A 13,536-nucleotide genomic window follows, 5' to 3' on the forward strand; every position below is an offset into this window, starting at 1 on the left:
AGTCAACATCAGAATCCGCACTTTGACTAGTCTTTCTTGTTTTCCACACTTTGACTAGATCTAGTCAAATTTCGATTTTCTATGCAATGTTTTTCCGCACTTTCTTTATTTCTTTCTTTGACTCAAAGTATTATAAATATGTAAACACTTTGATCATTTTAATCACATTGATTTTTCCTTTCTTTTGAGATTTTCTCTCTTTGTTCTTGGTTGAACATTTCTTAGTTTCTTGGTGAGGTTATCTCCAAGTATCGATCCTTCTTTTGTTGGACCGGTGCGTCACATCCGGCAACGATCGAAGTCTGGTAGTATCATTGGGCCTTTCCGCATCCCATTGTGTCACCATTCATCCCACCAGTTCTCTATCCTTCCGGATCAGAGTCCATATCTCCCCTTACCGGACGAGTGCCTTTCCTTGGGTCTATCAGGTAGGTTACTTACTTGTCAGTTCGATAGCTTCGTGAACTTGACGTGTTGCTATGGCTTGTTTTTTTAGAGGTAAAGAGGGCTGAGCCTCTTACGGAGTCTTCCGATGCTCTTTCGGACTCTGAACCTTTGAAGCGAGTTCGAAGAACACCGGACAAGCGTGTACTTCGGTCGAGTTCTCAGGCCCAGTCTCAGATTGTCGTGGCTACGCTGGTGTCAATGGTCGTTCCGGTTCGTGGTGACCATCCAGAGTCTTAAGCCCCAGATGAACCGGGTGCTAGCGGAGAAATTGGTTCTGAGGCTCGGCGACTTTGTCGTCAAGCTATGGAGGAGGCCATTTCAACGGAGATCAGTGTATCGAGCTCGGGACCTCCTTGTAGGAAGCGAGAGATCCGGGTGAAGGTACTTCTCGGTTTAATCCGATCCATCTTCCTCCGGATTGTCAAGGTGATTCTTCGATGGCATTCTCGTATGACAACGATGCTCCGATTCTCGAGAAACCTGAGCAGCTCACGTCGATCTGGCGCAAAATAAGGACTCCTAGGTGTGAGCTTCCTCTTTTGGATCATATGCTAGGTCGCGACGCCTACGTTTAGATGGCCGTTGCGAATGCTAAAGTAAGTCAAGTGAAATAGTTTTTAAGATTCCGAGTTCTTCGTTTTTAATTTCCTTCTTTCTCAGGATATGGAGGCTAGCAATGAGTACGCTGCTTTGATGGAAGAACGATTGGCAAATTTCCCGAGTCGGGAAGAGCTCGAAGGCCAGCTTACTCTGATTCAACAGCTGAGATCCAATTTAAGCGTATCGCAGGCGAGCGAGCAGCAACGAGCGAAGGAAGTCGAAGACTTGAAGGTGTTGTTGACGGCTAGTGAGGCGGAGAAGGTTGCGCTTACGGGGGACCTAGATTCGTTGAAGGAGAAGTACAGACGTGAGGCCGAGGGTCGAGAGAAGGCAGCTCGAAAGGAGCGACAAGCTGCTTGTCGGTTGATTGTCAAGGGTTACGAAGCTGCCTTGGATAAGGCAAGAAAACTCTTCGGAGGAGGAAGGAGGAGAGCGCTGCAGTGATCCGGCTACAGGAGATTCATGCCAAGATTGAAGCCTTGATTGAGTACGAGGAAGGCGGATTTGAACTCGAGGCGGAGTTGGCGCGTCTTAAAGGGATGGAGACGTCGGTGGAGATTGACTATGGTTGGCTGTCGTGTCAGATGACTCCCTTAGGGGTCTCGATCTCCCCCAGGTCTTCGGGGACTCAGACAATCAAGGTCGTTCCGGAGATTGAGCGACGTTAATCCGATCGCTGTCTTTTGTATTATCCTATTAAAGACTTTGTTGTTTGTTTTTTTTTTGTTTTTGTTGTTTGTTGTTGTTGAAGAATATTTTATATGTTTTCAATGGATTAACGGATGATACCTTTAATCGTGGGTTTATATATTATTTTTTTGTTTGAGCATGCGTTTTGTATCTTTCTAGATATTTAGTGAAGCAGAGACTGATCAGGAATCTACTTTGTTGGAGTTCTCGTGATGAACTATGTTATGTTAGGAGATTGTTTGGTTGTTTGGGCTGCGCTCGGTGTCGAGCTGCCTACGTACCCTTTTTCGCGGGATCAAGCCGATTCGTAGTTCTGAAAATCGTTTTTTGTTTATGTCGTTGGTGGCCCCAGTTTGATGTTAGATAGGAGATGGGACGTCGAAGTTAACTGTAGTTTTTTTAGGTTGTAGGCGTTCCACGGTCTTAATTCGGGGCGTCCCGTTTTGCATTTTCCAGCTCGTAAACGCTGTCATGTACTTCTTTCATTATTTTGTACGGGCCTTCCCATCTCGTTCCTAATTTTCCTGCGCCTTTCTCTTTTGTTCCATCGAACACTTTTCGTAGCACTAGGTCGCCGATCGAGAAGCTGCGGCCTCTTATGTTTGAATCGTAGTAACGAGCAACGGCCTGCTGGTAATTTTGAATGCGTACTGTAGCTCGTTCTCGTCGTTCCTCGATCATGTCCAGATGTTCGAGTAACAGCGCTTCATTTAGCTCGACGTTATCAGGGCATATCCCTCGTCGCTGAGATGGGAACTCGATCTCGGCTGATATTACTGCCTAGATTCCATACAATAGGGAAAACAGTGTTTCTTAGGTTACTGTATGGGCGTTGTTCGGCATGCCCAGAGCACGCCGTTCAGTTCCTCGCTCCATTTAGACTTTTTGAGATCGAGTCTCTTTATTAGGTTGTTTACTATCGTTTTATTTGCGGCTTCGGCGTGCCTGTTACATTTCAGGTATCGAGGGCTTGCGAACTTTATCTTGATCTTCCATTTGTCGCAGAAATCTTTGATAGCTTTCGAGATGAATTGGGGTCCGTTATCTGTGACTATTTAGTACGGAAGAACGTGTCGACATACGATGTTTTTCCAAATGAAGCTCGTCACCATAGTTCCAGTGATATTTTGGTAGGCTTCGGCTTCGGTCCATTTGGTAAAGAAGTCGGTCATAACTAACAAAAATCGTAGTTATGCCGGTCCCGACGAGACAAAGGGTCCCACTATATCCATTGACCATTTCATGAATGAATACGGTGATGATATAGTTGACAACTTTTGCGTTGGCTGGTGCAACATGGGCGCGTGTTGTTGGCACCTGTCGCACTTTGCTGCGAACTGTTCGCTGTCACTGTTTATAGTTGGCCAGAAATACACATGCTTTTTTATTTTAATTGCAAAGGATCGTCCATCGGAGTGGTTCCCGCATGATCCGTCATGTGTTTTCTTGAGGATGATCGAAGCTTCTTTTGGCGATGCGCATAATAAATATGGCTCACCGAAGGTTCTCTTAAAGAGTTTCCCTTCCATGATGCAATAGCGCGAACTTCGAGCTTTTAACTTTCGGGCTTCCCATCTTTCCGGTGGGAGTTCTCCTGTCTCAATGTAATTGTGTATTGAGATTCTCCAATCTGGTCTGCTTTCGAGCTCGTTCTGGAAAGCTTTGTGCGACTCGTTGTTTATTTCGTGAACAGGTATCTCTTCGGGGTCTACGCGAGTAGGCGCCGATCTCGTGACGCCTGATCGGGTTCTTCGAGAGGACTCGCCAGGAATCCTTCGGCTTTGCGGAATTCTGATTTCCTCCTCCTCGGGTTCTTGAGTGTTTCCCTGGGATCTACTGCGAGTGACAACTACCCCAATTAGTGGGAGATTGTCTTCGCCGTTGGCAATCCCTCTCCGAGGAATATCTATACTGGGTCGATCTATGCCTTCTACCGGTATTACCCTTCTTATGGCTGGGCTTGAAGTTGATGCTAGCGCGGCGAGGGCATCTGCTGATGTATTTTCTCCCTTCGGAATCCTCGTAAACTTGAATTTGTCGAACTGCTGGGCTATCCCTCGTAGTACTGCCAGGTAGGCTTCCATGCTCTCATTTTAGCTTCGTACTCGCTGTGGAATTGGCTTGTGACGAGCTGCGATAAGGGACTCGTACTCGGCTTCATTGTTTGATGCGTTGAAGCCTAGGCGGAAAGATTGCCCGATCATCTCTCCGGTTGGGGATTCGAGTTGTATCCCAATACCTGACTCTTGCTTTGATGAGGCTCCGTCAACATGGAGTTTCCATTTTTGGGTTTTGTCGTTAGCATCAGTTTCGCTTGGAACGAGCTCGATAATGAAATCCGCTAGTACTTGTGCTTTCGAACTCGTTCGTGGTTTGTATTCGATATCGTATTCTCTGAGCTCGATTGCCCATTTTGCTAATCTTCTGAATTGGCTCCGGCTGTGTAGGACCGTTCGTAATGGTTGCGACGTTATTACCATGATTGTATGAGATTGGAAATATGGTCCTAATTTCCGCGCAGCGTTTACCACCGCTAAGGCTAGTTTTTCCATTATGGGGTATCTCTTTTCGGCGTCGAACAGAGATCTGCTGACGTAGTACACCGGTTTTTGCTCGTTGTTTTCTTTGCGAACTAGTACTCCACTTACTGCATGTTCCGAGGTCGCAACATATATGTATAGGAGCTCGCCGTGAACGGGATTAGCTAAGATGGGGGGCTCGTTTATATAGGCTTTAAGCTCGTTAAGACCGACATCTCAATCGGCGTTCCATTTGAACTTGTTGTTTCCTTTAAGAAGCTTGTAGAACGGAAGACACCGATCCGTTGATCTCGATATGAAACGGTTTAGTGCAGCGATCTTTCCTGAGAGTCTTTGTAGATCTTCAATAGACTTCGGGGGTAAGGTTTCGATGAGCGCTGAAATCTGTTTAGGATTGGCTTCGATTCTTTTTTTTTGTCACGAGGTATCCAAGGAACTCTCCAGATGCAACTCCGAACGAGCACTTGCTCGGTTTTAGTTTCATTCCAAACTTATTGAGAATGTTGAAGCATTCTTGGAGTTGGAAAACGTGGTTGTTGGCTACTGAAGATTTTACCAGCATGTCGTCTATGTAAACCTCCATTGTTTTACTCAGTTGGTTGGAGAACATCTTATTTACCAGCCTTTGGTAGGTAGCTCCGGTATTCTTCAATCCGAAGGGCATTACCTTATAACAGTATGTTCCCCGCTCGGTAATGAAGCTCGTTTTCTCCTGATCCTCGGGGTTCATGAGGATCTGATTGTATCCGGAGAAGGCATCCATGAAGGAGAGTAGCTCGTGACCGGCCGTAGCTTCGACCAGTCGATCTATATGAGGCAACGGGAAACTGTCTTTTGGACATGCTTTGTTTAGGTCCGTGAAGTCGATGCAGACTCTCCACTTCCCGTTCTTTTTCTTGACGACGACCGGGTTGGCGAGCCAATCCGGGTATTGGACTTTGCGAATCGATCTGATTTTCAAAAATTTATCGACTTCGTTTTTTACTGCTTTGGCTCTCTCTGGCCCAAGCTTTCTTTGTTTATGTTTGATCGGCTTAAACGTGGGATCGACGTTTAGATCGTGCGATGCAATGCTGATGTCGATGGCTGGCATGTCGACAACGGACCATGCGAATGTATTGATATTATTTCTCAGGAAGGTTATTAAGTCGTCCTTAATCTTAGTTGGAGATTGTGTCCAATGCTAACGCATTTCTCTGGAGACTGCGGATCTTGGGAAACAGTACATGAGAGGTCCTTCTCGGGATCTCTTGTTGAGGGATCTCGCACCACTGGTTGGTTTGCTCCTTGCGAAAACATCTTGCGGTATTCTGCCATGTAGCAAGATTGAGATTGCTTTTGGTTTCCGAAGATGGTCTTTTCCCCGGTTGGGGATATGAATTTTACGCATTGGTGATAAATCGAGGGGACCGCCCTCATTTGATGGAGCCAAGGTCATCCTAAGACGGCGTCGAACAGTGAGAGGTCGTGCGTCACAGAAAGTTTGGTTTCTTGTTCGAGGTCGTGTGTTTTAACGATGACCGCTATATTCCCTAATAGGGGCACCCTGCTTCCACCTCCGAAGCTGTAGAGAGAGGGCGCATATTTATTGATCGCTAAATCGGGTCGATTGATTTTCTCGAGGGTATAATGCGATAGCAGGTTGGCTGCCCACCCGGAGTCAATGAGAAATTTTGAGAAAACTAGGCCAGTGAGTTCTATCTTGATGATCAGAGCATCATCTGGGGCATATCGAGTTCGACATTCTCGTAAGGAGAGAAGGTTATCGTGCTTTTGTTCGGGATTGCTTTTCCAAGTCGATGATTGCTTCCTATTTTGGGAAACGAAGCGACGAGCGCGGGATGTTTGAAGGTCGCGGATCGTTTTGATCTCGAGCTGTTGGATCTTTGTCCTTGTTGAGTGGGATCCATGTTCGCGCTTAGAAATCTTGGATCGGGTTCTTAGCAAGGATGTTATTTCGTTTATATTCCGCACAGTCGGCGCCAAAATATAGAACCTAAAATCTACACTCAGTATTTTGTAGTGTTTGTAAAGTAAACTGGGGAATGACAAAAGATGTAGTCAATGATATCCTTAGAACACAACGACGTAATCGGAATTCAGTTGATAAAATGGACTTTTATTGATTAAGAGGTCGATTACAAGGAATAACAAAGAGATCGATCAAGATCGGGATCTAAGACAAAGTAGGAAAGGTCTATGTGTGTGATGTGCTCTCTCTCTAGGGTTTTCGCTATCCTCCAAATTTTGATCTCTCCTTTCCTTTATAATCTTGACTCCGCTATTCCCATAACCGACTCCGCATTCTTCTCGACTTCGGCGACTTCTCTTCAACCTCGTTGACGTTGCTATAGGCCTTGTTTTTCATGGCCCATCTGTTTTAATCATAGCCCATTTACTTTAGATCCAAAGCTTGATCCAACGTTTTCTTTGTTGACTTCGTCGTCGCATCGAATTCCTTCCGCGGGCTTCTCCTTTGCGGCATGTTTTCCCGAAATAGGCCCATCAGTCTAATGGACCGAAATTGGGTCCGACAACTGGCATGAAAAATTACCACATTCGAAAGTGCAATACTTAAGATTGTGGGGATCAGATCACCAGCCAATCTTGGCTGAGATACTTTCTAAACCAACCAGGAAGATGAAATCGTTCAAATTTGATAAGCGCTGGTTAGAAAGTGAAGAAATTTAACAAGTTATCATAGATGGCTGGAACTTAACCGACCTCCCTCAGGATGCAGATATAATGGCACATATTGCAAGCTGTAGAAAAGCACTTGGACAATGGAAGAGAGAAAGAGATCTGAACTCTTCAAAACTGATCGAAGAACTTAAGGCCAAAGTTAATAATCTTCACTAAGAAGATGAAGCAACAACTAAAGAGATTGGAGAAGCCATAAAAAAATTATCTGAATACCAAAAGAGCAGGGTGCTATGGCTTATGGAAGGTGATCTGAATACCAAATTTTTTCATGCTATCACTAAACAAAGACGCGCCAGGAACAAGATTACCAGTCTCATTGGCTCAGAAGGTAATCTTGTAGAAGAGGAAAACAACTGGTAGCCATTGCTACAAGTTATTTTAGAGAGCTATTCCAATCATCCAATCCTGAACTTATTGATGAAGCGCTGGCAAATCTTACTACAACTATAACCGACCGATTAAATGCAGATCTCACAGCTCCGATATCAGAATGGGAGGTAAAATCGGCTCTCTTGCAATGCATCCAGAAAAGGCCCTGTGTCCAGATGGATTCACGGCTTTATTCTACCAGAAGTTTTGGGACATTGTTAAAACAGATTTAACCTGTATGGTTAATGAATTCCTTTTTGATGGAATAATGGGCAATGGGCTAAATGATGCAAACATATGCCTTATTCCAAAGAAGGAGAAACCAAACGAGATGTCTCAATTTCGACCAATTAGTCTATGTAATGTCAGTTACAAGATTATAGCCAAAGTCTTATGCCAAAGATTGAAGAAAGTATTGCCAGATAGCATATCTGAGACCCAGTATGCCTTTGTTGTTAGGAGACAGATAACTGACAATGTATTGATTGCACAAGAAAAGTTTTATGCCCTTCGGACAAAGCATGGGAGTAGAGAAAAGCGTATGGCAATAAAAACGAACATGAGTTAAGCATATGACAGACTGGAATGGGACTTCATAAAGGCGGTTATGGCGAAAATGGGATTCTCTCAACTATGTATTGAATTGATAATGAGATGTTTATCATTGGTGAAGTACCATGGCCTATTCAATGGTCAGCCAAGAGGAAATATAACCCCAGAACGGGGCCTAGGTCAAGAAGATCATATGTCTTCTTTCATTTTCATCTTATGCACGGATGCGCTCGTTAGCCTTCTAAATCATGCTGAGAGTCAAGGTAAGATAACGGGAATGCGCGTCTCATGTGCTAGCCCCCCGGTGTCACACCTTCTTTTTGCTGATGATAGCCTATTCTTCTGTAAGGCGGAGCCCCGTGAATGTGATGAAGTAACGAAAGCTCCAGGAATTTATGACAAGGCCTCGGGACAATGCATTAACTTTGATAAGTCATCCTTACTCTTTGGTAAGAGGATACCTGAACATGTGAAGGAAGCGATAAGAACTACCACTGGAATCATAAATGAAGGTGGAATGGGATCATATTCCTGAGGATATAAGTGGATCAAAAGTGAGACTCTTTGCCTTTCTAAAAGAACGGATACAAAACCGTGTAAATTGCTGGACAAGAAGACTACTATCTAGGGGAGGGAAAGAAGTACTCATTAAATTGACTCTGCTAGCCCTACCTACATATGTGATGTCGACATTATTGTTACCCTTGGAGACTATGAGAACCTAGCTAGTGCCATTGCACAGTTCTGGTGGAGCTCAAGCCCTCCGAAAAGAGGCATTCATTGGGTAAAATGGAAAAAAAATATGCAAAGCCAAGGGAGGAAGGAGGGATAGGATTTAGACTAATCCATGAATTTAACATCGCGTTACTTGGCAAGCAATTATGGCGACTAGTGCAATTCCCGAATTCACAACTGGCAAGAGTTCTGAAAGGGAGATATTTCCGATGCAGTTCACCCTTGCGTCTAAACAAAACTTTGAATCCCTCATATGGGTGGACGAGTATTATGGCTGCGAAAACATTAATAGAGATGGGAATTAGACAAAAGGTACACTTAAGGAACGAAATTAGAGTGTGGGAAGACCTCTGGATACCAACGGTACCAGCGAGACCAGCAAGAGAAATTGCCCTGGCAGTACACCCAATGATGCCAATATCAGAATTTATAACGGGTAATCCGAAGAGATGGGACATGGAGAGGCTTGAAAACTATGTTCATCAAGATGACATTGCTTTGATCAAATCATTGGCCAAAAGCCAGGATTATTCCCAAGATGGATATTGCTGGAGCTTCACAAAGAATGGGATGTACTTTGTTAAGTCAGGATATTGGGTGGCGACTAACTTGCTGAGAATTGACACAAAGGAAACACGAGAAGCAAGTAAAAAAAACTTCAAGCCTTTACGTGGAAGTTAAGAACTCTTCCAAAAATCAGGCACTTCATTTGGCAAGCCATATCTGGACAATTAGCAGTGACAAGTAATCTAACTCATCGCCATATGCATTGTGATAATCACTGCACTTGTTGCGGTGCAGAGGATGAAACTATAAATCATGCACTATTTTAGTGTCCTCCAGCACTACAAGCATGGGCACATGCGACAACTCCAACCCCGCCACTGCTTTTCCCAAGTGTTAGTCATTTCACAAATATGGATTATCTGTTCCGGAGGAAGAATGATATTGAGGACCCAAAGCTGGATAAAGACCCATACCCTTGGATTATATGGTTCATATGGAAAGAAATGAACGATAAACTATTCAGAGGAATAGACAAGGATCCTTTAGAAACTGTCAGACATTCTAAATCTGAATGCCACGCTTGGCATGCAGCAAACCGAAAAGAAGAAAGATCAACATTAACACATCCTACATCACATACAAACATTGAAATATGTTTGACTGATGGATCCTGGAAACATGATGCACTGCTTAGTGGTTATAGATGGACATGGAAGAATGCAGAAGGTGGGATTCAGTTAATGGGGGCAAGGAATCAAGATAAGACGATATCACCTTTACATTCAGAATTGGAGGCACTATCATGAGCAATGGAGTGTATGCTACAGTATTCATCATGTCAATCGTTTGGGAAAAACTGCAAAGAACTAATCTCGATGATCTAAGACCCTGGAGCATGGCCAAGCTTCTCTACTGAGCTAAATGAACTAATGAGGTTGAAGAATATATTCTCAGAGTTCTCGATTGTTTTTATTCCTCGCACTGAAAATGTATCTTCTGATTCACTAGCTAAGATAGTGAGATCCTTTCATAGGAATTTGTATTACATTGATTGTTCTGTTCCGGTCTTGTTTCCCAGACCACCTCAAGTTTGAATAATAGAACAAGCGGAGCAGAAGAAGATTGTATATTCGATATGCATTATTGTTATTGTTATCTAAACTGTACATAGAAGAACCCTATGTAATAACATGTATGTTCTTCCATTTTGTTTAGATTTCTGAAGATTACAAAAAAAAATTTAACGTAGAATTTTTGTGCAAGGGACAATCATATGTTAAGAACTATATATGATTGTATATGATCACACTGTGAAAAGTTGTTTGTTTATGTAACACAGACGCTGTGGCAATATTGTTGATTGCATAATGTTTATTTATTGCATATATTAGACTTAATTCTCTACTAAAGTTGCACAAAACCATAGAAGACTAATATATAAGGGATAAACTTCTTATATTTTTATTTCAAAAACAAAAGAAGGTGGTCCTGTTTGTGGGGAAATCGGCCAATTCATACTTTAACGGAGGATCATGGTCCGATTAGTATATACACTCGGACGGTGTGCTAAAACATACATTCAAATTTCATGCATCATCTAACACGTAATATATTCAAATTTCATACATCAACTAACCAAATTTGGATTTTACATACATTGACCGTTTATCCGTTAGTCAAAAAAAAAACAGAGTCTAAGATGTCCGTTAAATATTAATTACGTGGCTTTTTTATTTTAAATAATTAATAATTAATAAAGATAAATCTACATATAAGGGAGCAGATTTGAACCTGGGTTTCAACAATATATTAGCAGGCCTTTTAATCACTGTGACAGAAAAGATTTGTTGATTGTACTCAACATAGTTTTTATATTTACCTAATAAATATTTCATTCATATATGTCAATTCTCTCAAATAATTATTTAAATAAACAAAAAAATAAACTTTTAATTCTCTCAAATAATTGTTGTCGAAATATATATTTTTTAAATTCAAAATTTTTTATAAAAAAAATATTTCCAGTTTTTTTTCAATGTTTTGAAAATGTTAAAGATCAATTCTCCTAAATAGATTATTTCAAATTTTTGTCACAAAAAAAAAGATAATAGGGAGGAAAATGACCAAAAATTTTCATTTAATAGGTAAAAAGATCCTTATATCCTAGATATAAATACAAATAAGTAAATAAAAAAATATTTTTATAGTTTCAGATTATATGTTTTAAATTCTAATTTTTATATATTTTTTTGAAGAATATTTTTTCGAAAACGTTTTTCTGTTTAAAATATTCTTTTCAAAATTCGAAAATACTTTTTGAAACTATTTTTTAATTTTCATTTTCAAATTTCAAATTTTATTTGCGACAAAAACCTTTTTAGTGTTATTATAGAGTATTTCTCTTTTTTTAAGTATTTATTATTTTTAAAATTCAAAACCACCTCTTAACTCAAAACTACAAGTCTATATTAGTTAGTCTTAAGGATATAAATGTATATTTACTTTAATAAAACCTCCATAGTTGAAGAATTAGAGTTCTTGCTGTAATAAAATAAATTTAAAGTAGTTTCAGAAATTCCAAAATGAAAAAAAAAATGAAAAAGTTTGAATTTAAAATCATATATTTCGAAAACTAAAACATATTATTTTTCATTATTCGGTTAGATAATTATTTGAGAGAATTGTCATATTCATCAACAAATTGTGTTTGGCACTATGGTAATTGGACATGTTGAAATATTGTCCAGACCCGGGTTCGAGTATCCCCTACCGAATTTTTAGATATTTTTATTAATTATTTAAAATAAAAAATAATTGTAATCATTATTTAACGGACAATTCAGACTCCTTTTTTTTACTATCGGATAAACGGTCAATGTATGTAAAAACCGAATTTTGTTAGTTGATGTATGAAATTTGAATATATTACGTGTTGATGTATGTTTTAGCACAGGGTCTAAGTGTATGTACTGATCGGGACCGCGACCCTCTTTTGAGATATGAATTGGCCGATGATCGCTCTTGTTTGTGTATCGTTGATGTTGGTTTGATGTAGAAATTATTTTTTAATTAAACCGAACGAAATAGAAACAAAAATGTGATCAGTATAAGATAAATTAATGAACAATATCTATTTGAAAGATTGCCTTACTCTTACGTTTGTTATGTTTTTTTTATTAAAAAATCAATTAAATATTATTAATTTAAAACTCTTATGATTAAATATCAAAATAATTACCTTGATACACAATTCGGTAATATATACTTAAGAAAAATCCCTATTTAAAATGCAAAAACTTTGTCACCAAGACAAGAATTGATAATATTTATTTGGGAATTAAAGAAATTTATCATAAGTGCAATTCATAATAGTTAATAGGGGGGATATAAACGATCTTAACCTAGTATAAAAATCTTTATAAACTATTTGAATCACTATTACAATTTAGTATATTGTTAATCCTTTTTTATCTTATGGATTTATAGTAACTAATTTATTTAACAATTATTTTTAATAGTTAAATATAATAGAAAATATTATATTTAAAAATTAGATTAGTATTTAGTAAATTTGATTTTTATCATACAAAATTAAATTGACAAAATGTTATAAAAGATACATAAAGTTTAAGTTTGTTTGGTATAAAATTGAAAAAATAAAAAAACGACAGTATATAAACTAAATCAAACCAAGATAAATAAAATTTTAATATGGTATCTAATTTTGTAAACCAAAATATCCGAAAACCAAACCAAAACCAGACCAAAATTTAATAAACCAAAATTTGCAATATATAAACTGAACCAAACTAAAACATATATAATTTTAACATGGTATCTAATTTTTATAAACCACAATATCGAAAAACTGAGCCGAGACCAGACCAACATCCGAATTGAATAATTTTACATTGAATTATATGATTTTGAGGCATGTCTCACTCTATACAAACGTGGATCTCGTTCTAGTTACTATAGATAAAACAAACGTTGATATTGATTCTTCACACGTATGCAACATCTTCGCAAATGTATTAATTGAATCAGCGCTAAACATATTCGTTAATCTTATTATTGCGCATGATATATAATGGGCCTTTTAAAAAAAAAAACGGCCTTACCAAAGGAGCAATTGATATATTTATATATTTGTAAATGGCTTCCTTAATATAAAAGAAAAAGAGAAATAAAAGTTTACGGAGCTCAGCCCAATTTAGAAACATTTTGTGAAAGAACCCAGTAGCCTGACGGCCCAGTCAAAAGAAAGTTAAGATAGCCCAAAGAAGAAAAAGCCCAGATTGGAAGGGAGATGATCACGGGATGTTGAAACGGTTGAGAAACACAGAGGACTATAGTTCCTAAGCGATCCAGAGCTGCAGCATGGAGGATGACA

At 39.6% G+C, this 13,536-nt stretch overlaps 1 protein-coding gene across 1 annotated transcript; it reads left to right on the top strand.

The window, feature by feature from the left end:
• The first annotated feature begins 8,930 nt into the window (after positions 1-8,930).
• LOC108845132 (uncharacterized) lies at positions 8,931-9,949 on the top strand. Its single transcript, XM_018618394.1, has 2 exons — positions 8,931-9,282; positions 9,480-9,949. Exons 1-2 carry the CDS (start codon positions 8,931-8,933, stop codon positions 9,947-9,949), a joined length of 822 nt encoding a protein of 273 aa, XP_018473896.1.
• The last annotated feature ends 3,587 nt before the right edge of the window (positions 9,950-13,536 follow it).

Source organism: Raphanus sativus, chromosome 3 (genome assembly GCF_000801105.2).
Source record: "Raphanus sativus cultivar WK10039 chromosome 3, ASM80110v3, whole genome shotgun sequence".
Classification (NCBI taxonomy): Eukaryota; Viridiplantae; Streptophyta; class Magnoliopsida; order Brassicales; family Brassicaceae; genus Raphanus; species Raphanus sativus.